General features: G+C 50.4%; 8 protein-coding genes across 8 annotated transcripts; 3 read left to right on the top strand and 5 right to left on the bottom strand.

Moving 5' to 3' along the window:
* Positions 1-27: 27 nt before the first annotated feature.
* Positions 28-3,804, bottom strand: ASPBRDRAFT_144640 (tubulin gamma complex associated family protein). Its single transcript, XM_067619229.1, has 2 exons — positions 2,185-3,804; positions 28-2,132 (listed from the first exon to the last, which is right to left on the bottom strand). Exons 1-2 carry the CDS (start codon positions 3,449-3,451, stop codon positions 262-264), a joined length of 3,138 nt encoding a protein of 1,045 aa, XP_067483361.1. The 5' UTR covers positions 3,452-3,804; the 3' UTR covers positions 28-261.
* Positions 3,805-4,503: 699 nt separating this feature from the next.
* On the bottom strand, positions 4,504-6,931 carry atfA (bZIP transcription factor atfA). Its single transcript, XM_067624128.1, has 3 exons — positions 6,548-6,931; positions 4,976-6,125; positions 4,504-4,911 (listed from the first exon to the last, which is right to left on the bottom strand). Exons 1-3 carry the CDS (start codon positions 6,651-6,653, stop codon positions 4,605-4,607), a joined length of 1,563 nt encoding a protein of 520 aa, XP_067483360.1. The 5' UTR covers positions 6,654-6,931; the 3' UTR covers positions 4,504-4,604.
* A 3,044-nt stretch (positions 6,932-9,975) lies between these two features.
* On the bottom strand, positions 9,976-10,572 carry ASPBRDRAFT_51774 (hydroxyisourate hydrolase; the record flags this gene model as incomplete). The annotated part of the gene is made up of 1 exon (XM_067626793.1): positions 9,976-10,572. The coding sequence occupies one exon, from the start codon at positions 10,570-10,572 to the stop codon at positions 9,976-9,978; it is 597 nt and encodes a 198-aa protein (XP_067483359.1).
* Positions 10,573-12,945: 2,373 nt separating this feature from the next.
* ASPBRDRAFT_38502 (ArsA family ATPase) lies at positions 12,946-14,688 on the top strand. Its single transcript, XM_067623949.1, has 3 exons — positions 12,946-13,530; positions 13,599-14,188; positions 14,251-14,688. The coding sequence occupies exons 1-3, from the start codon at positions 13,144-13,146 to the stop codon at positions 14,297-14,299; spliced, it is 1,026 nt and encodes a 341-aa protein (XP_067483358.1). The 5' UTR covers positions 12,946-13,143; the 3' UTR covers positions 14,300-14,688.
* A 1,694-nt stretch (positions 14,689-16,382) lies between these two features.
* On the top strand, positions 16,383-17,685 carry ASPBRDRAFT_38499 (uncharacterized protein). The gene is made up of 3 exons (XM_067623948.1): positions 16,383-16,960; positions 17,067-17,108; positions 17,189-17,685. The coding sequence occupies exons 1-3, from the start codon at positions 16,844-16,846 to the stop codon at positions 17,426-17,428; spliced, it is 399 nt and encodes a 132-aa protein (XP_067483357.1). The 5' UTR covers positions 16,383-16,843; the 3' UTR covers positions 17,429-17,685.
* Positions 17,686-18,397: 712 nt separating this feature from the next.
* On the bottom strand, positions 18,398-19,860 carry ASPBRDRAFT_26611 (eukaryotic translation initiation factor 3 subunit E; the record flags this gene model as incomplete). Its single annotated transcript, XM_067622288.1, has 2 exons — positions 18,398-18,656; positions 18,716-19,860. 2 exons carry the CDS (start codon positions 19,858-19,860, stop codon positions 18,398-18,400), a joined length of 1,404 nt encoding a protein of 467 aa, XP_067483356.1.
* Positions 19,861-20,095: 235 nt separating this feature from the next.
* On the top strand, positions 20,096-21,265 carry ASPBRDRAFT_393653 (mitochondrial 54S ribosomal protein mL49). Its single transcript, XM_067624126.1, has 3 exons — positions 20,096-20,489; positions 20,629-21,005; positions 21,067-21,265. The coding sequence occupies exons 1-3, from the start codon at positions 20,330-20,332 to the stop codon at positions 21,115-21,117; spliced, it is 588 nt and encodes a 195-aa protein (XP_067483355.1). The 5' UTR covers positions 20,096-20,329; the 3' UTR covers positions 21,118-21,265.
* A 1,174-nt stretch (positions 21,266-22,439) lies between these two features.
* ASPBRDRAFT_26609 (putative ARID/BRIGHT domain protein (SWI1)) lies at positions 22,440-25,388 on the bottom strand (the record flags this gene model as incomplete). The annotated part of the gene is made up of 1 exon (XM_067622286.1): positions 22,440-25,388. The coding sequence occupies one exon, from the start codon at positions 25,386-25,388 to the stop codon at positions 22,440-22,442; it is 2,949 nt and encodes a 982-aa protein (XP_067483354.1).
* Between the last annotated feature and the right edge of the window lie 427 nt (positions 25,389-25,815).

Here is a 25,815-nt window from a genome sequence, read left to right as displayed (position 1 = left end):
TCGCTAAGTAAATATACAATCTAAAGGCTCTAATAGAATTAAATAGCCATGTCTATACGTGAGGCCGTTATTACTTTTCGTTATACATTCTTTTGATTTTTGGGAAATGTCACTTCGCTTCAAGTCCCATCCAGCCCATCCCATTCATGCCAATCATACCCATCACTCCATAAATACACACACTGAGAAGACAAACACAGACCAAAAAGTCCCTCAAGGGGAAGGGATATAGTTATACAGCCCAAAAAAAATCTACTACTACTACCCAGTAGCGCTTCCAGTCCCGCTATTTTCCGCTTTCTCCCTCTCTCTTTCTTTCCTCGCCTCCTTGGACGACGACGCATTACCCTCAGCAGCAGCATTCGCATTAGCAGCCGCAACAGCCGCGGCCTTGCGTCTCGCCCTCTCCTTATCACGTGAGCTGGAGCCCGCGGTCCTGCGTCTCCGAACGGGCTCATACACATCATTGAAGTTCATGACAACACCCAGGAACCGCATATCCACATCAGGCTGGTAGGCAAGGTCGCCCAGGAGGACGTTGAGGCGGGAGCGGAATTCAGCGGAGAGGTCGCGGAGCCGGACGCGCAGGGAAGCGAGCATATGGTCGTCGGCGGAGAGATCATGGGGGTTGAGGGAAGAGGGGGTGCCCATGCCGTAGTCATCGCCGCCGCCACCGGCGAGGTTGTTGGGCGTGTAAGCAGCGACGGAGGGGGACATTGAGGAGGAGATGGAGTCCTTATGGCCTCGTAAGGGACGGCGGAGGTCGCGGTCTGTGAGGCCCCAGCGGCCTTGGGCGGTGCGAGTTTCGATTTTGGCGCTGAGTTCTTGTCTGCGGGTGAATTCCGCGACGGAGAAGGAGTAGAGGCCGTCGACGGCGTCTTTATAGGCGAGCATGATCTTAAGGATTTGGTGGAGTTGGGTGAGGAAGCCTTCCTCTTGTTGTTGTTTGGGGTTCGTTGAGGAGGAAGACGTATTGTTTTTGAAGGAGGTGGAGGAGCCGAGGAGGCCCTTGTGGGTGATGGAGTTGAGGTATTTGGTGTGTGCTTCGATTAGGTCGTCTAGGGTGCAGCCGGGTTTGGAAATGGAGGCTTGCAGCTGGTCCCAGCTTGCTTCGATCACTTCGAATAGGATGTAGTATTGGAGTTGACAGACGAAGTGGATCATCTCGGCGATTACGCATCTTGCTCGCTTCCAGTCTGATCCAACTTTGTCGTTGACGCTTCCTAGGACTCCTCGGGCGCCGGTCATGCATCGTCGCCAGGTACTGCCTAGGGCGAACTCGACGCGTTTCACACGCCAGAGAAAGTTGAAGACTTTCAGGTATTGAGTAGAGCCCCATGGTGTGATGACCACGTCTACTGGGGCGTCGATCTTATATTCTAGGGTGAAGCAGTCCCAACCAATCTCTCCATGGCTGAGTTCTAACATGCGGGCATCCAAACGACGGAGAACATCTGGGGAGTCGTATTGTGCGTTTGAGGCTCGAATGGCATGCTCCAACTGGGCAGTCAGTGTATGCCGGTACTGTGAGTTAGCTGGTCGGTCAAGATTGGATGCCAACGACTCCATCAGCAAGGCGATGAAGTCACCCTGTCCAAGTAATAGGTACTTCTTTAGTGCCTTAAGATGGTCAAACAGCTTGAACTTTTCATCCATAAGGTAGATCAACCGTGCCATCGTGGTCTTATAGGCTTCGTCAATTGAAGACTCCAGAGTAGCCGTATCGCCATACCGCAGTTCTTTGGAGGCTTCCTTCGAGTAAGCTTCAACCCACCCCGAGTCACCACAGCCATATCGTATGAAGTTCAGCGACTTCCCAATCAAGAACACCTTCTTCGCGAAATCTTGTGTGATTATGGAGGGCACCATCTCATCGTCAAGCTTATACTTATCCTCCCAAACACTGGTCGCAATGCGACGTGGGTCCGTGCTGGGTCTGAATTCTGGCTCGACAACGAAGAATTCTTTGTAGGGGTCGGACAGCTCGCCATCGTAGATCCAAAGCCGTAGCATATCGTAGAAGGGCCGGGTAACGTGGTTGAGGAGCTTCTCTGCCAGAGCGCATACAAAAGGGTCGCCATGAGAAGTCGAGAAGCCGTGAATCAAGGAGATCAATTGACCACCTTTCTTGTCTGCAATATCACCGTCAGCTTGAATACCATAATCTATAAGCCGAGCGCTTACTCTGAGCTTCCTCAACAATAAGACTCATCAACCGCAGCGCCATAGTTGCATCTCGCGTCCAGACAACACATCGCTTCAACGTCACACCACTCTTAGAGGCACTCCTAGGATCATTTGGATCCGCAGGCGCCGCCAGTGCCCGTCGAATCTCTCCTTCCAACGTAGCAACGAGGCCCAGATACGAGCGGAGCTCATGCGAGAGAGCTGCCCGCAAACTCTGGCTTAAAAGGCCACCGCCCGAGCTTTCAACAAAGGTCGACAGCCCGCGATATAGGAGACAAGGCTCTGCAAGGGAATTCAGAAGCGAAACGACAGGCAAAGGCAGTGAGGGTGGCAGTTTCAGAATAGACGATGAGGAGAAATGCAGATTGGAGGAGGATAACCCCTGTAGATTGAATGGTAGATCACGGAGAAGCCCATCTTCCAGAGGTCCCGTCGGCTTCTGCTCCTTCTCCGGACCAGGATCCGGCAGTATCGTCTTCTGATCATCATTAAACGGTTCTCTGACCCCAGTATTTGCCCGACTACGGGTAACCCGAGTCTCTCGAGGCCTCTCCGTCGTCTGCAAGCCCACATCAAGCTCCGGTTCTCGCTCCTTATCCGCAAACAAGTCCTGCCGTCGCACCGATGCTTTCCTCTCAATCCTCCCAGGCAACTGAGACGCCGACGAGCTAATCGCAGGACCCTCCTCATCCGACTGATCACCCCAGCCCTGTTTCGTCCTCTGCCCCTTCCCCAGCACATTCTGCAAATTTGCCGGCTCGACTGGCGGACTCCTCGCCTCCATAACGACTTCGTCATCCATAAGAAACCCATCATAATCATCCGCCCCAGAGAGCCGATAAAGCAAGTACAAGATGGCCCATTTCTGCGACAGCACCGGCTGCGTCAACAGACGCGAGTAAAGGTTCGAGAACCGCACCGCCTTATCGGGGCTCGCATTCTCGCGTAGTAGTTTCCTCTTTATCAGGTCCGACGCGTTGTTAATGTTTTCCCCGCCTGCTAAGCTTCCCCGTCTGCTTATTCCGGGGCCCGGCGGCGAGGCCGGATCGTTGTTGGCTGCGCTCGTGTAGGTGTCGAGGATGCGCCATGACCGCTCGAGGATATCCTGGTGTCGTCGCTCCTCTGCTGCTGCGAGGGCTTCTTCTGCGTCGTCGGGGTAGCCGTCGTCGATGTCGGAGAATGAGAGTGGAGGGGTAAGGGAGTCGACGAGCTGGGAGAGGGCGTCGTCGATGCGCCGCGGGCGCGCGGGTTGGCGGGCGGACATGCTTTTTTAGCTCGCTTGTAGTGCTCTCTTTTGTTGAATTGTGCCTTTTGTATTATTCCTTCTGCTTCAATTATTATCGTGTAGTTCACACACAGCTCGCAGCCCCTCCAGAGGCAATGGATTGATTATAGGTCGGCTGGCGCAGAATACCGCCTTTCGAGGGTAGACGCGGCGAGAAGTTAATGGTCGAACAAGGAGTGGACGGCCTGCCAATTCGCTGGATTCTCGGAGTCTAGGGCATGGCGTCCCGCACCAGTAAGAGGAAGACCTAGAAGTAGCTATGGCATATACACTTGACGTGTTTAGGTATCAATTGCGTCGGAGCCCATCGCCGAAGACCAAGTGACCCGCGTATGGGATGGATGTTGTTGTCTTGTTTGACCCGTTTGTATGGTTTGAACCTAAATCCACCGCGTCCTGCCAAGCACGACGTTCCTGATCACCGATTGCAGGCCGTCAATCGATCTACGACTTACTGTCTTTATTATGCGCATCCTTACAAATACCACAGAGTTTGTTTGAAGTATCAGTTGGAATTCAAGCTCAGCAAATTCCCTAGACGCTTAATGACATCTAGTATGAAAGCAAATGACAGCAAGAAGCCTCCAGTACGCCACCCAGTACCGTGTTTCGCAACAACAAAAAGATAAAGGCAAACACCCAGTGTCCCGCAAGTATCAGACAGACGAAGAGAAGCCCTCATAGCAAATGGGGATAGCAAGAGTAAAAAGTGAAAGCAAAAGATAAATGAGTACACAATACAACACCCTAGCCTGCGAGTACCGATGCCAGGCAGGACGAGAGCTCTGAGGGTCGAAGTGAAAAAAGAAAGAGAGTGATAAGAAGAAAAAAGCAGCCAAGCTTTTGCGCCAAGTTTGCACCTTCTGGTGATCGAGTGATGCCCATTCCACTTCAAATTCAGCCGTCCGTTTTTAGAAATCGTATACATCATTAACACCTATCCATGCCGGTGGCGCGTAGCCAAATAATAAGAGCAAGAGGAAGCAGGCAGACAAGGCGCCACACACTCCCTGGTTGGCGCCTGCACTCCTGAAGCAAGAAGAAGAATATAGAGGAAATTTGGCTGTTCTGCAACCAAATGAGACGGAACACGACCATTCATGTATTATCGTAGTCTCGCATGGGGACTTCATTACCGTCGTAGCCCCTGAGTGGGGATAGGTGCTCCTGCTTGCATTCCCATACCGTTGGGGATGTTGTATGGATGCGCATCAAATCCTGTCGACATGCCGTTCATCATGAGAGGACCCAACCCTTGGGCCTGAGAGACGGGGCAGTCCTTATGCGCAAGCAACAGTGTCTTGAGATTGACGATTTCCTCACGGAGCTGTGTGACAGTGGCAGTAAGCGCATCGTTCTCGGAGGTAAACAGTTCCACCTTCGCTTGGAGGTTGGCAAGCCATTGCTTCTTTCGCTGGCGACACTTGAGCGCCGCAACCCTGCAATCTGCGTTAGCACCGAGCCGATAACTTGAATGCGCCATAATGGAACAGCTCATCTTACCTGTTCCTCTCGAGGAAGTTCTTCCTCTTCTCTTCGTCAGTCATCTTCTTCGTGTCTGTCGAATTCTTCCTCTTCAGATCATCATCATCCTCTTCAGAATCCCCGGCATCGGAAGGAGGCTCAACACTACCAGACCCGTTACTCGTCTTGGCCTTCTTGTTCGACCCTTTAGGTGCATCTTCTGCCTTGCGCCTGTTGTTTCCTGCGGTGCTGGCTTTTGTGCTTGTGTTCTTCTTGGCTTTGCCCTTGGCAGCAGGCTTCGTCTGCTCACCCTGCATGTCAGAGGCGTCGCCGCTGGTCTCCCTGCCTGATACACCATTCATGTTTTGCGAGTTACGTCTATCGGCGCCAGCATCAAGTTGCTGGTCATTGGCCTGAATACTCTGTGGCTGGATCGATGCTTGGTTTGAAACAGGGAACTGATTGGGGTTAGCCTGTCCACCCTTGGCCAGCATGAAGAGCCCGTTAGCCGCATCAGCAGCATCATGATGACCGAATGGGTCGGAACCGGCAGGTTGGTTCGGCTTAATATCCATATTGGTTTGCGTCGCTGGGTCAGGTTCGGAAGTGGGGTTAGAAGTTGGGCCACCTAAGCTGTTCTTCTTGGCAGCGTTAAGGGCAGTACGGTGGAATTCAATGGTCGACGGTGTCGCACCACCACTCTGCAGCTGTTGCAGAAGTGCCTGAGAATTGGGACTAGGAGCGGGAAACATAGACCCCCCTCCGCCCGGAGTCAAACCAGTGCGGAGAGAAGACTCGTTGGGGGTAGGGAAGCCCCTGCCAATACTGTCAAAATAATCGCTAGTGCCAGTCGGCCCGGCGAGCATAGCAGGACTCAGCGGCCCGGAGCGCAGAGAGTTGGACCAGCCGTAGCCGCCACCGGCAGAACTTGCGCCCGGCAGGGCAGGAGAAGTAAGAGCTGCAACAGGAGGAAGGATCGACTTTCCGGGTGTTTCGCCCGAGGAACCACCACTGCCAAAAGATTGCTCGAAGGGATTGGGTTCCAAAGAGAAAGGGTTGTGGACGGAGTTGAAGTAATCGGGAGTATCAGTCGCGCTTGTTATGGCTGGTCGCGGAGGCGGCGCCAACGAGGTTTGAGGATCTACATCAGGCTTGGTGTCTTTGAGATCCGAAGAGGTCGCCCGGGAGTCTGTATCCGGAGCAAATGTGCGCGTTAGTATGACAACACCGACAACGACAATGACAATGACAATGATGATGATGATGAAGTACGCGACAGTGAGGTTATCTGAAACAGGGGTAGAATGAAAGAGGTTGGCCAAATGAGGCGGTCCAGGCCGAAGTTTGAGAGGAAGGGGATCTGATAACAGTGACCCCCCATCGATGACGCCAATTGTGAGGTCATCCCGACGGCGACGGGTAGTCAACAGAACATTTGGGGGAACAGTGGCGTACAACCAAGCCAGAACAGGTCAAGGGTCGATGATGAAGTAAGGAAGTGCAAGATACAGCAGATATTCGGGAGTTTGGGGCATGGGAGGTACCAGAGTTCCACGCGCGCAAAAAAGCGAAGAATCAAAACAGCGAATTTTAAAGATGCGCACAACTCACCTTCGGTGTCTAGGCCCGCCTTTTTCGCATCCATTGGGGTAGAATTACGAGTATCGGTATGATTAGCTAGACTGGTCGAAACGGTCGAAGTAACCGCTGCAGACATAATAGCGAAGAAAGGAGGAGAAGAGGGGGAGTTTTTGTTGGTGTCGATATATTAGAGCGAGGGAGGTCGACAGGTGACCCCGGGGATGTAAGGAAAAAAATAGCCAAGCGAGCGGACGAGGTGGCGAGGACACGAAGAAGAATAAGGACGGGACGGACGCTGAACAAGAAAAACAACGGAGGGGTACGGGAAAGGGAAGTTAAAGAGCAAAGCTGGTTATTTGAAGTTAGTAAAATGCGACAAGTTGTTGATGCTTCGGGAGCTGGAGATACTGCAGCGCAACGCCTGTACCCAGAGGTCACTGAGCGAGTACACGGCAGTCAGAAGTAGATCGTGTTGGAGAGGAAGGGGAAAGGAAAGGAAAAAGTTGTGACGTAGTCCGGGCTTCGACAGGGAGATTATTTAGGGGGAAAAGAAAGAGGGGAGGCGGTCGAGTGGCCGTCGGGTCAGGCTATGCCTATTTTGTCTCGACTGTCTGTCACGCCGAAACCATGCAACCCTGAGAGTACAAAAAGCCCGCGGGTTACCAGCCAGAGTGCAACCTCGAAACCACTAACATGGAAATTTTTGGAAAAGAAAAAAAAAAAGAAATGTCAGGAATTTTTCCTCTTTTTCCCTTCTTCCTTCTTCCTTCTTCCTTCTTTTTTTTTTTTCTTATTTGCTTTTGTTATCCCTTTTGGGGTTCTTTTCACTTCTCTTTTCACTTGATTCTTATCTTCGGTTCTGGTTCTGTAATCGGAACCACTCTTCTTGCTGCTCTTTCCTGTTTTGAATTGTATTTTTCTTTTCTCTTCTGCTTTTTCTTTTGCTCCGTCCCCCCATGATTTCTGATTTCAAAGCAGGAATATTGAAACTCCGGAACAGAATTTCGCAGAAATAAAATAAGATGAACAAAGGGTAGGCAAAATTAAATAAAAAGAAAATACCGAAAACCCAAAACAGCAGTTAAGAGAACAACTTACCCTATAGTAATTGACCAGGCAATGTATGATTATGCAGGCGAAATGCTGGCTGGCCCTTACTTGCAAAAACGAAACTTGGAGACGGAGTGGATTCCCGGCAGTACTTATCAGCCAATCCAAGGAAAGGAATATTCGGGTGGACGCGATTGTTGGATGACGGCGGAAACGATAGGCAAATTTAACCTAACAGAAAAGTGGTGGTAGTATGACACACTTCCGCGTCCCGAGGGAAGAAAATTGCGAAGGTATAAGAATGTTGGTCGCTATCCAGGGATGGGATGGCAGGGTAGATGTGTGGAAAGTACACGAAGAGTTGCCCAAAAGTTTAAAGTTCTGGATTGAAAGACTTGTAACCACAAACTGGTCAACACAATGTCCGGGGACAGAAGAGGGAAAGTTGGTAAGGCCAAAGAGTAGGAAGGGGTAAAAAACGATGAATGAGATCACGGTGACGACGACAGGAATTTTCCTGGGCTTGTCGGACAGTCGGACCAGCCGGCAGTGGCCACTCGCGCAACTCAACACTAACGTACCAGCGCATCCACTTGGTCCAGCCACTCACGGGCCTGTTTCCGAGCCCCCGCCCTGCAGAGTCTCAATCTCGAGCGGGTGAACGAATCATGGAGACGACGCCATGTTTGTCCGGCTGCAGGGCGGTGAGGATCTTCAGTCTCTTCGAAATTCGAATGGTCGATGCCATTTCCCATACACAGAACTCTCCCTCTGAATGGCCCATCGGGCAACGCCCAAATCTGGAGATACATAGATTCTGGGTCCAACAAGGAATCCTTCCAATCTTCGGCTCTCTTATCGCCATTGCCTGGATTCTGGGTTCTTTCTCATCTCAGGGGGGTTGGGTGTTGTTCTGTCTCGCTCGGGACATCGAGTGACACGTCCGCTTGCTGATTGGGTCCCTGCTGATGACGCAATGTTTCTAGGGCCTTCGTCCCGTGGGTATTCATCACGTGAGGGTGTCTCTCGCGGTCTCGTTGGGGCCCAAAACAAGGATGAAGGAATCTAGTGGATTGCCACTTGGATTCTGGACAATCTATTTTGTGTGGTACAGGCTACACGGTTGAATGGTAGACCGGATAAGAAGGTTCGGAGTAGAGTATACGCCCCCTCCACATTAATTAGTGTTGAATATTCCACCCCCCTACAAGCTGTCAGTTCGCGTCTCGTTTAGGCCTTGGCAGTGGTACTGCATTCCCCAGACAGTACATGATAGTGCTACAGGTCGATATGTTCGTTACTACTCCTATCAAACATGCCATGATATCAAAGGTGAAAGGTGTCCAATATCTACCGCACCTTCAGTGTTGGTATATTTCCTTTTTATGCCTTGCATCATTCCTGCCAACTTTTGTCATGCACACAACTATGCACATGTGCTCGAAGAATCACTCACTGTATGCGATGTACCAGATACTTCACAACCTTCAAAGGGGTGCATGAAAAAAATCCCTGCCGTTCAACGGTACTTTGTGATTAGGGAGGGTAAGTCAGTAACCTAGAATTTAGGCCCAACGGCTCCAATACATACTAGTAAGTATCAAGCTGCGGTGCGCTTCCATCTCAGCTGCATGATCAAAAAGGTATTAGCCCAATTCTATGTATATATCATAGATTAATTCCCTTAGCCGAAGTGACAACAAATCAATCCTCCCCCCTCCTCCGTTCCCCCTCCCTCTTCAGCACCGCGAAATGTGTTGGCTTGGTCCGGGGGTTGTCTGTCGCTCTATACGCTAGTCCTTGCACCCTAGCACATAAGTACGGAAATTCCACCATAATTTAGCCTTTTTAGTCCATGCAGCCACCGAAATCAGCGGTTGCCCATGCAAGCCTTTGATTCCGAGGATTTGGTCGAAAAGTCTAGATCGCCGATTGTTGGTGTAGGTAGTTGCACGGAGTAGTTATGGTTATAGTAGTTATATCAAAGCCATGATCATTGCGCGTGTGTTTAGCAAATGAAGTTGGCGGAATTTGCTTTTGTCCTGCTGTTTCTTCAAAGCTGTTGCTTGTCATTTGAGTAAAAGGTAGGTACAATTGTGCCATGATTTGTCATTTTCGGGTTCAATTAACCTCGAGTGAGTTTCTAGGGGTAGCAATTAATATCCCCTATCGAAGCTTGCGACCCCATTATCAATGGTATGTATTAAGACTGATTACTGAGCCGCGCATGGAATGGTTTCAGCTTTTCTCCAGATACGTCATAAGTATGGGGATGCATGGGGCTGCTCTCCACGATAAAATAACTTAAGTAACTTAATAATAGTCGGCAGCGATAAGATTAAGATCCTATCCTATCCTATCCTATCCGTACATAAAATCACCGCCCTTCTATTCTAGGTATCTTTTCGTCATGATCCGCGATAAGTCGAATAGTTCCAGGGTCCCAACAACACAGGAACATGATAGTGCCGCCATCCTTCCTCTCCCTCCCGACCCCGTCCCTTGACCGTAAACTTCACCTCGACCTCGGGCCAGAAACTCTCAACGCCTTGTGCCTCGTACCATGGACCGACTTCAAACCGAACAGACCAGTTTGTTTTGCTATCGGCAGCTGGAAGTGCGGAAAGGATAGCGGGGACCGACGATGCGGATGATGAAGTTGTGGTGGGTTCCCAGTTTTTGACTCGTCCGTCTGCGTCGGTCGTCGCGCTGAAAGTGATGGGACTCTGGCTGCTGCTGCTGGAGGCTGCAGAAAGGAGGGTCAGTGTCACTGGGAGGTTCGCCGCGGGAGTACCCGTCAGGGTGTTCAAGACGTGGCAGGTTATGGGGTCGCGAGACATTGCGGTGGTATTCTGGTTGAGGGTTGATGCTGGGTTGTAATCGTTGAAGGGTTGTGCTGTAGAGTGGATCGGGGATTGGAGGAGTTGGTTGCGGTAGAGGCTGAGACGGTCTGTGATTTTATCCAGTTGACCAGTTGACGGCTTGATTTCCGAGCTAGGGTCCATCAAGAGCGAGTAAGTAAAAGATGAGAGATTATTTCAAATATTGAGGGGAAAGTAGAAAACTGTCTGAGGGGGTTCAGCGCGCGAGGGGCCTTTTCTATCTCCGCTTCTCGTGCATCGGAGAGCACCGACAGAGCTACCTTGGGAAGCCGGAGTATACCATCGGTGGGGTATGTCGGGGATGGTTCTCTGCATTAGATTGCTCCCAAAGCTCATAGTGCTATAGAATACAACAGCTCCAATCTTTTTAGTGTCCCCTGAAGTTTGGAATTGCAAACCCACTTGCAAATGAATTTTGACATGAGTGTGTGCAACCCCATCTTGGGATGTTACGATACCAAGTAGTAACGATGGGGTTCGTGGTGGCCGCCGATCTGACTAACCATGACTTCTGCAACGCAAGACCGGGCTTTATCAAGCGGGACCAGACCAGAATTTTTAAGTGGAGATGACTCGTCAATCCTTCTTGTACATGTCAGATTGCTGCAATGGTATAGAGCTATAGAGTCTTAAACACAGGGTAAAGCCAACTGGAAGTGGCTGGTAGCCGTCTATCTGAGCTCGGAAGAGTGGGTATGGATGCTGATCTCAACACTCGCCAGTATGTCAATCGAGTCACTTAGCAATGGATTCCACTTCATGGAATAGACGAAAAAAGAGCCTGACTCGGTCAGATTTATCTGAATAGTTAGGAATATCCACCTCCCTAATAAACTACGACTAGCGCCTATTTCCTGCCTGATCCGAACGTTAGAGCGCGAGCTGGGTGAATCAGGTGATCCGCTCACCCTTCCATATCTATACTCATCCACCGCTCCACTTTTTCTTGATATCATCTCTTTGACTAGTCTAGATGCTGTGTCAAGAGATAAAAACAGGCCGGATTAAAGGAAAAACCCCGACTCACAACTGTTTATAGCAGAATAGTGCCAGAAAGTCTTCTTCATTTCACTCTTCAACTCTTTGAAATCTCCAAAATTCTTGTTAATTGCGCTTGTTGAAGCCTTCTTAGTATTTGAATTTGGTGCACCACCCTCTTGTGGTTATTACACGCGTCCGCGATATCGTTGGAACAAGTGACCTGATCTTGATTCCATTGCAATAATGTTCAAATGAAGGCAAAGGTCTCACAAGAAAACTGTTATAGCAGGAAAGGATTGCACGCGTGCAGTATACTTCTAATGGGATTCGGAATGCTGTGAGAGAATCTATTCTGATATTTTTATTGCTCTGCAAGACATGATTACATCAACTTATGTTGATCTTGTCTGGTAATAGTCAATCATCTCAACTGATCAAGTCTCAAGGACTGATATCCAGTCCAGGCTCCCCCCTCAGCTCCCAAGTCGCCCCGTCTCCTTCTCTATACGAGTCAGCATAGCGGCCTCTCATCGACCCGGATACGCTGGGCCTTTTACTCTTGATAACTCGGCAGACCATGGACTGTGTAATCTGGATTGTCCAAGAAGAAGAACGGCACGCCGAAACTCTCCTTGCCGCTCTTATTGATAACTCGGTGCAGATTCGACAGGTATCAATCGTTCGTCCACTGCAACATCATGTTGACCAAGTTTACAACATATGCGCCGGGGCGCGGCGTCACATCGACTCATCTTGAGGAGAGGTTGTTCCACACCTATAGCCCGCTGGTGGTGTCCTGGAGAGGATAGTCACTGCGCCGAAGTCCGTGTGCGCGCCTATGCCTGTGATTGCATTCATTTGGCTTTGGCTTTCGTCTCTCGCTCATTGTGCTTCTATTTTGATGGGCTGAAGTAATCTGACACTGTCATCTGCTCTTTGTGGGAGACGAGCTGCAGCATCAAGGGCTCCGTTCCCTGAGAAACGACATGATGGCGGAAAAAAAGGGAGCTGGTTGTACTAATGATAGCATATCCAGCAGCAGCAGTATGCCGTAGATCAAAGTAGTGGTAATAAGAACTAATGGGGATAAAACCTTCAATAGACCAGAACTGTGTCTAACATACTATTGTTATATTCGTCGCGTAATCCGTACCTTATGGATTAGGTAAACATGATTTAACTGAACGTTCTGAGTATGAAAAAAGATACAGACCTATGCACCCTTGATAATACTACTACTATGTGCGCCCTTGCCTGTAAAGCAAAGCATATGGTTGCGTAGGGATGATCGCTCGATAGGCAGATTATCTCAATAAAGATGAAGCATTGATGTCATTTTGTATGACGGGTGGGTCGCCTCAGGCATCCGCACGTGCGTGTTGCACTGGCTCGAATGGAAACGCTTTCTTTGGCGCTACACCTTATTCACTAGAGTGATCGTACCTGAAAGCCTCCGATACCTTACAATCGCACGTATTTGAACCCGAGTGAAGGGCCTTTCAAGCCAGTGTTCGGGTGACTCGATCTTTCCGAGAACGTTCTCGAACTTGTCTAACCGCCACTACTGAAAGTTTTGGGCCTCTGCGGGGAACCGATACGTGGTAAGTCCAAGCTTCAATATCGCGACAAGCCTCTTTAACACGGGAGTTCACTCAATCGCGCCCTCTTCAGACCACGAAATCGAAGCCGATAATAACCTAAACGAGTAACAACATGTCATCCGCCGTTGTGCATAGCGACGACCTCATGGAGCCGACGCTCCAGTCGGTGGTGAACCAGAAGACCCTGCGCTGGATCTTCGTCGGTGGTAAAGGAGGTGTCGGCAAGACTACGACTTCCTGCTCTCTTGCAATTCAGCTTGCCAAAGTTCGCAAATCTGTCCTCCTCATCTCCACTGATCCCGCGCACAACCTTAGCGATGCTTTCGGTCAGAAGTTCGGAAAGGAGGCCCGGCTGGTCGATGGATACTCGAACCTGAGCGCTATGGAGATCGACCCCAACGGCAGTATTCAAGATCTTCTGGCCAGTGGTGAAGGCCAAGGTGACGATCCTCTGTCTGGTATGGGTGTTGGTGGAATGATGCAGGATCTTGCGTTCAGTGTACGTTGCGCACATGAGCTGACCAGCAGAATAATGTTGCTCTCGTGGAAGATAGCTGATTGTAGCAGATCCCCGGTGTTGATGAAGCTATGTCGTTTGCCGAAGTCCTGAAGCAGGTCAAGTCCCTGTCCTACGAAGTTATTGTGTTTGACACTGCGCCGACCGGTCACACTCTCCGCTTCCTCCAGTTCCCTACTGTCCTAGAGAAGGCTCTCGCCAAGCTGTCCCAGCTGTCGTCTCAGTTCGGTCCCATGCTGAACTCGATCCTTGGTTCTCGCGGTGGTCTACCTGGCGGTCAGAATATCGATGAGCTGTTGCAGAAGATGGAGTCGCTGAGGGAGACGATCAGCGAGGTCAACTCGCAGTTCAAGGACGCTGATCTGACTACCTTCGTTTGTGTTTGCATTGCGGAATTCCTGTCCCTCTACGAAACCGAGCGCATGATCCAGGAACTTACGAGCTACAACATCGACACCCATGCCATTGTGGTCAACCAACTCCTGTTCCCCAAACAAAGCAGCGAGTGCGAACAATGCAATGCACGGAGGAAGATGCAGAAGAAGTACTTGGAGCAGATTGAAGAGTTGTATGAAGACTTCAACGTGGTCAGGATGCCATTACTGGTTGAGGAAGTCAGAGGCAAGGAGAAGCTTGAGAAGTAAGTTGATGCCCAGAAAACCGATTGGGAGAGAAGCGTCAGAAAGGCTAACCAGCCCACAGATTCAGCGACATGCTTGTGAACCCGTATGTGCCCCCGGAGGGCAACTGAGGCGGATTAGCGGGGAATTTTCAATTCAAGATTTGCGGCGAATGTTGTTTACTTGGACGAGTCATGAAAAGAGTATAGACTATAATATACGAAGCGTGAAGATGCTTTCATTGGATTTCTGTGAATCTAGCTGTCCTGGTCCGTGTGAAATGAGTTTGATTAGCTCAATGCTTCTTATCTAATGTCTGCCTTTCCATCACACCTGACTTCCCTGCTTGAATCTTCCGAACGCCTCACTGTCGCCTTGTCAAGATTTCCACTGGCTACCTCTGCAGATCATCAGGGATGAGATTGTGACCCAGGCTAGATCATCTGTGGGCCTGCCGCCTTAGCAGTGACACTGTCAAGCAATCATCTTCTCCCAGTTCAATTGCCAGCTTGTTTTCTCGATCCTCAACCGCCTCAATTCCTCCCTCCTGCCCCGCTGTAGCCCCAAGAGAGCAGCTTCTGCCTTGGTCATAACCCACAATAAAAACAATCTGGGAGTGAGCTAGAGAGCTTATTCCCCGATGTACTTACCAGGATTCCCTGTTCTAGGAAGTTCTAACACTTTCCCCTTCAGCCTCACCTTCAGCCCCTTGCTGAATATAATTGCAATCACTAGAAGGGAACAAATAGAAACAACGATCTGAGGCAGGGGTGAAGCTTTTCAGCTCGTGGATGATGTGACGTTATTGGAGAAAGCAGGGCCTTCCATGTCACAGGCAAACATTGGGGGTGGAAATCATCTGCGCTTCAGATGTCTAAAGCTTGGTGAGTGAAGTGAAGCCTCACCTTCAGCTGACAATTCAGGTGAAAATCAAATGGTTTGCCATGTCGCATCGCTTCCTTCAATATCGAGGCCCACGGCAATCAATGGCTAGGTGTGTCCAGCCTCATACAACGCTATGAGCCATACCAGGCATACCGTGTCTGCAATATCCTGGCTGTCATAACAACGGTAGTCACGACCCCGGGGCTTGGAAGCTTTGATGAGTGACCGGAAAAAGAAAGGAAGCCATGACGCGAAGCCCTGTCAATGAGGAATTGGCCTAGCTAGGCCGGCTCATGCACATGGCTGACTATCAAATCAGATTCGCTCAGCCCTGATGCAAGTGGCTCCTGGATAAGGCTAAAGACCACAGATATCGCAGCGAAGGTTATCTACACAGGAAGGGGCAATGACCTCCCAGGTCTAGTCTGCTGTAAGATCAAGTCACTGCCCATTCAGTCCCCAAGGATAGCCAGGTATAGACCAGTCCAGCAAGGACAGCATCGATGGTCTGAGACGAATCCCGAGGCATGAAATTCTGTGCTACAATATTGCGCCGATACAGGCTGAATGGTCAATTCTGCCATGAAGGTCAATGTTACCTTCTAAATGATGCATCTCTGGTCCAGACCTCGGATTCTGCGACTTTCGGTGACAACTATGTTGTACCCACCAATATACAGATAACACCTACCACAGCCCCGATAAACTTTGAGCAGAGAGATTACAGGTCAGATTAAGAACACCGGAACTAAAAAATCAAGAAGTAATCGGGCCGAGTACTATGACTCAGGCTGCCGCTGAGAGCCGCGGGCACAAACAGTCCAGTCGGGCTAAGTGAGATCAATATGGCATGGCCTCATAGATCTGCGAACAACCCGGTCTGTATAAATAACTCCAGACTCATGCAGGTGTCACCGGCTACGAGGACGTCTGGACTCGAGACGCAAGAAATTCCGAAATGTACGAAACCATTTCGGGGCTGCAAGATCTAGGGGAGTCACCAATAAACTTCGAGCAAGCATACTAGCTGCATCCGAAACGCTCGGTCCATGGAGCCACGGCATCACACATACAGACTCTACTACATACCTACATCGACGACCACTTCAGTGGTGCATGTTCACCGCAGGAATAGCCAAGCCATCAAAGAACAGAGGGCACGCGAGAGGTGGGTGCAATATCCTTCGATTTGCGGAAATTGTCCAGTTTCTCCTTGAGGGGAGGGGCCCCAAGCCTCACTTTTACCGGCTCAAAGGGGTTGGATGAAAGAGTGAGGCGAAAGTTTTCCCCGGAATCGGACATGAGCAGCAGGTCTTGCAGTCGTTCCATCTTGCTCGCAAAAAGAGTCTATGTAAAAAGCCACATTTGCAAAGGTGCAGTCTTGACTGGATGAAAATTCGCTGAGCCGACGACGGGCGTTGCTGATCAGCTCCAAAGTGATGGAGCCCACTATGTACAGTCCACATTGCCCTAAGGGCATTGCGACACCATTTTGAGAGACATATCCACATATGAATCCACACCGAGGCGTGACGAATGAATCTTATGTCCGTTTGTTATCTTCTTCCTTTTTCCTTGCATGACCAGAATCCCGAATCTGGCTATATATACGGGGTCCCTAAAAGAAGAGTTCCAATCGAATGGTCGTCATGATCGAAAGTCCTACTAGTAGTAGTCCACTTCTAATACTATATACTCACGGCAGCGCTACACCACTCACAATTACTTACTTCTCTCACACTTATACACAAACTTCTTAACTGCCAGATCTTCAGTTCCTTTACACGGATATGTCTCAGGTCCAACAATACTGGCTCCCAGGATACGGGCTGTCCCGTCATATAGTCTTAGGCCACATACAATACTTTCTAGGGCCATCAGCCAGTGTCAGACCCTATTCATACCAGGTAGACAAGACCAATATACCACCAAACCATGAACACACATACAAAAGACACACCTAGAACCTTGAAAACCACAGAACTCTCTAACATATGAACTGAAAATATTCAGGGACGCGACGGCTACCTAATAGTCGGTGTACCACTTACTCGGGTCCGTCGCAAACAACCCCCCCCCCAAATCCCCTTTCCTCCCTTTAATCCCCCCAACTAACACAGTAATACCACCATCAGGAACAAATCGACGACCTAGCAACAATGTCACGAGAATACGAGCGTCAAGAATCCCTCCGAATGGCCGGTGACTCCTCCTCCTCCTCTTCATCCTCAGGTAGCCCAACCAATTTCGGCAGACACGAGCCCTATATCAATGAGATTGTGCCGGTTCGGAATTCAGTGAGAAGTCGCAGGATACCATCGTCACAGTCACAGTCACAGATGATGATGGATTATGAGCCTCGACGAAGTCGATAATTGGGGGTGGAGAATGGTTTAGGTTAGAGGAAGAGAGAGAGAAAGATGCGAATAGAAGAAATAAGAGGATTGGGGGTGAGGAGAAGAGAGGACATGAATTTTAATAAATGATGCTTGTTCTTGGGTCTCTTGATAGTGGGGATGGTTTTGATTAGTTCGATTTTACAGATACCTTATGTTTGTTACTATATAGGATATGATTGCTTATTGTTTGGGTTTTTGTGGAGGGTGGATTGGTTTGGGATACTAAGATACTCTGCAGACTAGCTTTATAATGAATGCATACACTATAATGCAAGCCAATCTCAATGATTGAGTGAGTTAATGTTGATTGAATTCCATCATCTCTATAAATCATTCGTAACAGCATAGCTCGATCACACATAACCAAGCGACGGCGTCTTATCGGACGAGAAAAACACACCCCCAGTAAACAGACGTGTGCAAAGGACTGCTCTCACTTTTTAGAAGAAAACTCCCCCGGTCCTGTTTCTGGCCTTCTTTCCTTCCTTCTTTTCTCTCTCTCTCCCTCCATCCTCTGGGCAACCCAAAAATAAAAAGTCCAGATATAGTTGGATAGAATTTTTGATGGTACTTCGTTCTTTTTCTTTTAGGGAGTCATCACACACACCAAAATCCCGAAGGGTGTCAAACATCATAAAGAGATACACAGGGGGGGAAATAAACGATATAGTGGGTGGAAATTGGGACACGTAACGTTAAAAAGAAAAGGGAAAATAAGATAGATAGATAAAAAGGAAAAAGAGAAAAGGAATAGTGGACCACCTGAACGCCAGCCTGATGCCACTCTGCTTGGTCCCATCACTTCAGGAAGTCCGCACTGCGGCGGAAAATACTACTAACATGAACAGAACCATGAAGAGAACGGTAAAAGGACGAAGATTTCTTGTTTCGGTATAATTTTCAAGAAGTTGGGGGTGTCATTTATTTCGCAACGGCAGCACTAGATTAGATTCGAGTTAGTGACCGAGAATAGAGGAGATGTATCAATCCAACAGGATAACGGACGAACCTCAGAACTTGCGTGCGGAAGAAGGCACCCTTGGTCTTCTCAATGACCTGCTGGTACACCGACTGCGGGGGGTGGTTCATGATGACAGTGCCCTCCTTGTAGTCGATCTTGGCATCGACACGAGTGTCGCGGATCAGGTTGACGATCCACTTCTCACCCTCATCCTGGTTCAGACCCAGACGGGTAGACAGGTCCCTGGAGTTATCGGTTAGCATGAGTGTGCTTGAACATTCTTCACGTTCTCAAAGACATACTTGATGTCGATCCGCTGGTGGATCTTGCAGTAGCTCTCGGAAATCAGGTGACGGGCAGCCTCAACGAAGGCATCGGCGGCCGAAACGAGGAAGAAGTCGCTCCGCAACACATCCTCGGCCTCACCCAGCTTCTTCTGGGCTTCCTCAAAGTCGAAGTCAACGTACAGCGCCTTGACGAAGTCGGTGATGGGGTCGGAGTATTCGTAACCCTCCTGACGAACAACGCGAATCAGGTCCTTCAACTGCTTCTGGTAGACGTTGCTGTTCTTGTGGGCACGGTTGCGGTTGGTGATGACGGCAGCGGCGAGGTAGCGCAGGATCCAGGGGCAGCTGGTCTGGATGGTGTTGATGTAGGCGGGGGAGAAGAAAAGGTCGGTCAGGACATCGCGAGCGGGGTCGTAGTTGAAGAAGGGGAAGAGAGACCAGTGGATCAACCAGGAGCGGTTCTGGAGCTGACCCAGAGGGTTGTTGAAGAGACGGGTCTCGATCGAGTCCTTGACCTTCTGGACCTCCTCCATAGCACCATCCCAGCTGGTGGTCAGAATCTCCGAGGCGAGCTTACCCCATGTGGCGGAAGCAACCTTGTCGTTGTCGGTGGAGAGGACACGGAACTGGTACAGCAGCTCAGCAGCATTGCCGTAGCTACCGCAGCTGTACTGGAAGCGACCATAGTCGAAAAGGCTGTTGACCATATCGGCGGTGACACCGTGCTCCTCCTCGAGGAACTTCAAGTTGGCGACCTTGTCGCTGCGCAGGTTGCCGACGACATCCTCATCCTGCAGCAGCTCGGTGATCTTGGCGCTCTGCTCCTGGTAGTGTTGCAACTTGGCGAGGACCTCCTCTCTCTTCTTGACGAATTCATCGGGGATGCTGTCGGAGTCGTTGATTTCCTTCCACAGGTTGGCCACATAATCGGTCATGTTGGTGTGCTTCAACAGCTCGTACTTGGCGCGAATCATCTCCTTGTCATCTTCCTGGGAGCCGGAGCTGAACTCGAGAAGGGGGAAGACCAGGTGGCGGTCGAGGTAGGGGATCAACTTGGGCAGCAGGTCATACTGGTTGGCGATCTCTTCAGCGGTCTTGGGCGGGTGGGCGGCAGCACCGCTGAGAAGGGTCTCAGCGGAAGGAGGAACGTTGGCTGCCATGGTGTAAAGTATAGCAGCAGCAGCAGCAGCGGAGAGCGGGATAAAATTGGGGGGTTGGAGGAGGAGGGGGGAGGGGGGGGGGAAAGAGGGGAGGAGGGAGAAAAGGACGAAAACAGAAGAAGAGGAAGCGATTCACAAACGGAGAGCCTCTCACAATGGCAGCGGCAGACTTCAAAGTCAGTGTGCGGCGGCTTTTGCGCTGGCGAAAATGTGGGCGAAGGGCTGCTGGGCGCGCTATCCCCTTCCGGGCCTAGCGGAAGGTCTCCGCGCCGAAGCAAGAAATCATCGCTTCATTTCTGCATGTCGTATGTTCGTTCTCTCGCGCTCTCCGGTCTTCGTCTCCTCCTCGTCCTCCCCTCCCTCCCTCTCTTATAACTCCCTTCTGGGCTGTTCCTCGATTCCCTGGCTCCTAGGAATCGTTTAGGCTGTTTCCGTTGCCTCCCCCTTCACTTCCCCCTTTCCAACCCCGATGGCATCCTTCATGCAGTCTCTGCCGGTCTGCTCGGCCTCTCGCAAGCAGTCAACCGCTGTTCCATTCTATCTGCAAAAAGCTTCACAGTTCAGAGTCTCGTCAGGGACGCGTAGCTCCTTCTCCTCGCTATGTTCTTCCGCTAGATTGACCCCCTCTCGTAAGTCGCGACCCTTTCCGTCCGTTCCACCCCAGGACCTATCCCATCGGGATAGTAAGCGTGGCTGTTCCTGAACAGCAACTGCTTGGAGGGTAAACGAAACAAGGGTTCGGTCGAGCTTTTCCTGACTTGCTCTTAGAACTCACTCGTCGCCCCTCCTCCCAAATCACCTCTCAACCCCAGGTTGCCGCCCAGCAATGTCGGACTTTCCTCGTTCAACTCAAGCGGCAATCTCAGACTCTTAAGGAAACCCCGGTATCGCAACCGCCGCCCAACCTGCAACTCACAAACCTCCCTTATTTCATTCGTCGCACAGCCTCCAACCAACTCCCCGTATATCTCGTCACCAAGGCCGGCGGTACCAAGCAACAAACCAAGCTCCAGAAGACTGAAGGCGATTTGGATGCCCTGAGGAACGATCTGGCGCAGTACCTGGGACTGGAGTCGGGTGACCCCCGCGCTCCCAAGAGCCCGGATGTTACTATCAACCGTCTCAACGGTCACATCATTGTCAAGGTACATCCTATAACGATCTGCCAGTTAATCACGGCCAAGCTAACCTGATTGCTTCACTTAGGGCTGGCGCAAACCTGAGATCCTGAAGTTCCTCCAGGAACGCAACTTCTAAACACAACGACATGAGAAGATAAAGGACCCATCCCTGGATCCCTTTCGCTCCTCTTCTATTCTCAAACCCACGTCGGCACCAACTCATAAACCCGACGATACTGCCACATACACACTTGTCTATTGTCACGCCTATCACGGGAAGCGTCAGGGATCCAGGGAAAGAACAAAACACACACTGCAGACTTGGTAACACGAAGGAGAAACAAAAAAGGGCCGAACCAGAACGACGGGATGAAAAGAAAATAAGCAGCACATGTCTGCGATGGTCAGGGATGATCGATATACTTGGTTATAATGTTTCCCGACCCCGTTTTCCTTTTTCTTCCAAATTTCCCTCTACTTACTTTATTCCTCACTTTGTATTACTTTTCCCTCTCTCCTACTATTGTGCTGGTGTTCCTGTCGCAATTCCCTTATTTCCATGGAGCTTTTGTTGTATGTATGTATACTGGCGTCATCTCTCTTACCTTTTATTTCGCTTTTTCTTTTCTATCTTACCTCTCAAGTCTACGGCGAACTGCTGCGGGTTCGGTACTACATGATTGCTATCTATCTATCGGAAAGTGGTCTCATCTCCTTTACCCTTTCGCTATCTACTAGCGTGTAGTAGTAGCAGTAGCAGTAGTAGGAGGTTTTCCATACCACTCCTCCAGCCATCTTCTATCCCTTGAGGTCTTATAGGTAGCTCCATCCTGACTGGTCATTTGAACAGCAGCTGGTCTCTCCATCATACTACATGTCATACTATCTACAATCATACAACACGTCATATGATTCCTGTGAATAGCGAGACTCCCAAGGCTTACCGCCAACTAACTAACTAGTCTACGAACTGTTCCCAATTAGGAAGGAAACGCTCGGACCAACAAGAGTATTATTAAGAACCAGGATCAACTAGTTACTCCATACAGTTCAGTTGATGACCATGATAGAAGTAGAGTTACCCATTTAGACATCATGCATTGATTTTTTTTGTCGCCCCGAGGGTATTGAACATTGTACAGCGGTAAAGCACAGAGATACACATTGTCACGCCTCTCTCGATAAAAGAAAAAAAGGTTCTTCCCACCGGCGCCAAACACACGAGATCGAGTAAGAGAGTAAAGAAAAAGAGAGAGATAAATGAAAAAAATGAAAAAAAAGGGAGAAAACGGAGATGTAGATAGTTGTTTACTCAAGGTTGAAGTAGAAGACATGGCAGAAGCAAACATCAACAAGGCATGTTCTAAGCGTGGCCCAAACAATAACCTTTTGGGTAACCAGCGCGCTAGAAATGATCTCAGAAAAAAAAAAGCCTTAACCGTCCAGAAGTTACCACATTCATTCCGCTAGTCGTGCATAAGTTATCAATTGCCGTACAACACCAGGATCTATGTTAGGCATCAACAGTGCGCCAAGCAAGCTTTCTTTCCTTGGGATGATCCCCGACGGGAACCGTAGCGAAGCGTTGGAATCAGCAAGCTTCGACTTCTCGGCTAGTCGGCGCAAGATTGCCAAACCCCGATTGATTATGGAGCTGTACGCAGCAGCTTCCGCTTCGGCTTGACCCCTTGCGGCATGGGATTGGCGTGAGTTGGTGCTCGGTGGAGGAACTCGTTCCGTACTCAGGAGGCATGAGAGTCGCAGAAGATGGATGGCAAACCCGTCGACAGACTCCAGCCATGACTTGGCAATAGGTCCATCAGCAAACCCTGACAGGATATCCGCTGCCAATAGGCCCTGCATGAGGAAAACCTTCCGAGCATCCGCGATAGCCAAGGGTTTCCGCGGCTGATCAGGGACCGGGCAAATGGCAAGACCAAAGGCACGGGTCAGCAACTCTTGCTGGAGCGGAGCACCATCGCCTGAGAAAATCGCTCTGAAGAATGTCCGGTTGGGCTCATCCCGTGCCAAAAGCTTGGCCAAGCTATCAACCGCTGCCGGTGTGTATCTATGGACAGAGGGGTTGTATGAAGTGAACATAATGCCCTCCGAGCCGATAGGTCCTGGGAATGGTGCAAAAGCAAGAAGGAAATGCAGAAGGCAGAGGGCTTCTTCTTTACTCGGTAACTGGATCGTGTGAGCCACGTTACTAAGGTAAGTGACTGTGTCCTTCATGAAATCCAACGTGTTCTGATGTGTCCTTAGTAGCATATTGCGAGTGCCGAGGTAACGGATGATAGTTGACATGAATTGGACAACCGGAGGCGTAGACAGTATCCCAAAATTCGACTCAATGAACGAGAAATTGCGTAGTATGGTTGTAATGCAAATGAGTCGGTCGACGGCACGGTCTAATTCGTACTCGAGGCTGCCGAATTCTGGGACATCCGCCAAGGATGTCCACTCCGATTGACATCCACGAGTTATCTCTTCATATGAGGATAGAAGCATCATATCAGACACCTCCGCAGCATGCTCCGCGAGAAATTCGGCCTGGTCCTCAGCGCATTCTATTAAGCTCTCCACCAGGTCGTCGCAGTTATCTAACGATATTTGAATGGCCGGCTCTGAAGATATGGAGGTAAGCGTATCCAGAGCCATGCGCATTTCAGCATGTATCCCGGATTTGATGCTCATTGTGAGAGCATGGATGTCAATTACACCCAGCTCGGCAAAACTAGGGACATTAGGCTTCAGCCGAGTGATATCTTCCCCAATCTGATACATCTCATCGATGGCTATGGGTCCATGGAAACTGCTTTCTGGCAAGACCATGGGTTTGAAGGGATCCTCAATCTGATGCTTCAAAGGCTGGTCTGACTGGTCCAGCGGCTCCGAGGGCTTGCCGGGGACTTGACCTGGGCCTTTGCCCGGCTGCGCAGGTGATTGAGTTGGTATTTGGCCAGTAGGATCATTTGGCGTTGCTGGGGGCTGTGACTGGCGGGATATACTGAGACGGTGCTGATTCTGCGGTTTGCCCTGAGTTTTGACAGGTGTAGGTGTCGCAAAACCATTTGAAGCGTTATGTTGTACGCTACTTGATACAGACGCAGGACTCGGCGATGGGTGTCCCATTTGCTGCGCATTTTCAAATCCCTGGCCCGGTTTGATGGCTGGCGACTGGAACTGCATGGCAGACGGATCACTAGGTTGGCGTGGCACCGCTGTTTGCTGCATCTGTTCCGCAAACTGCTTCTGCTGGGTGCTGAGGAAGGCCTGCTCGTACGCAGCAAGGTTCCGCTGATAATGCTCCCTGAGCTCCTGCATGGCCATCGGCAGCTGCATCGGCGGAAACTGAAGTTGCTGTGCAATGACATGCCACATATTCGCGGCCGTTATCTTCTTTGATCCTCCGAGCTTCATAACCGTAGCATAAAGCTGGACCAGATTGATCGGGCGACCGCAAACAACGGGGCTAGGATCCAGAGGCAGGTTGCGCGACATCATGAATTTCTGCAGTGACCTCATGAAGCCTTCCGGATTGGGCGGTTTAGCCATGGTCTGTTGCATCTGCCTGATGGCGGCCATTTGTTGAGGGTTGGCCATCGCGTTCATCCCAGCTGCCACGGGTCGTCCGGTCATGGCGGGATTCATCGCCATTGGACGACCTTGATTTTGCATCTGCATGGCATGCATTCGCTGCTGTTGCTGCTGGGCAGCTATGGCTTGCTGATACCCCTGAGGCATACCACCATAATGTGCTTGCATCGGCGCCTGCACAGCGGCAGTAGTCATTGCAGGCGCAGGCGGAAACTGGGGTGCCATGGCCTGAGGGAAGGGTTGATTGGGCATGAATGAGCTGTTTTGCGGCGTGTTCACCCTACTCGGATGATCCGACTGTGACGGAGACATGTGGGAGCCTACTTGAGGACCGGCTGGGGAGAACGGACTGGGCGAAGCTGTGCCCATTCGTTGTACACCGTGTTGGTCGAATTCCTGCATGATCGGAGACTGAGTGACATTCGGAGAAGCTCCTTGCTGGAGGTGCTGGTACGGAGTCGGATGCGGAGGATATTGAGGCGCGCCATTCGCAGCTCCCTGATACCCTGGATATGGCACCTGATGAGGAGTCTGGGACCGGGATGCAGCGATCGCCCCCGGGGCCTGTCGAGGCGACATCGACATGGCATCCTCCGGTCGCGGCCTTTTTGACGGAATCACCTGGTTCGGGTTGTGGAAGCCAGGAGAGGCATTTCGCGGCACGCCATTGAACATGCGCTGGAACTGGGTAGGGTCGGGAGTGGGAGAGGTATGGAGGAATGCCGCAGAAGGATCAATGGTCGCCTGGTGAAAAGCACCATTGTCATGGTTCGGAAGGTTCGAGGCGTCGGCTAGCCAGGCATTCATGTCGAGTGGTTTTACCAACCCATCTGTAAGGTAACCAGAGCTGTCAGAAAAATGACACGAGCACCAAGGTCATCATCGATACGCGACCGATAAGAACAACAGTGTTACAGTCATCACGAGCTTATTTTTTTAGGGGTAAATGACACAATCTCCGAGGTTTGTAGGTGTGGAAGAGGGTCTAGACGCGTCAGGTGAGGAAGCTGACAGTGAAGGGTGTCGCGCTGTCGCTCTGCGACACGAAGCAGCGACCACACCACACACCGAGGACAGCCACCCCAACGTGTAGATCGGGAGAGACAGGGGGGGTTATGGGGGATAATCTGGGGTGTGTGGATTGATGTTTTCTTAAAAAGGAAAATTGTAAGGGACAGGCAGGATGTACATACCGACAAGGCTGGACAACTAAAAATGCCGACTCACAAGCGGA

The sequence above is a fragment of the Aspergillus brasiliensis genome, assembly GCF_001889945.1.
Source record: "Aspergillus brasiliensis CBS 101740 unplaced genomic scaffold ASPBRscaffold_2, whole genome shotgun sequence".
Classification (NCBI taxonomy): Eukaryota; Fungi; Ascomycota; class Eurotiomycetes; order Eurotiales; family Aspergillaceae; genus Aspergillus; species Aspergillus brasiliensis.
Note: the sequence above shows the minus strand (reverse complement) of the source record. Positions and strands in the feature narration are given on the sequence as shown.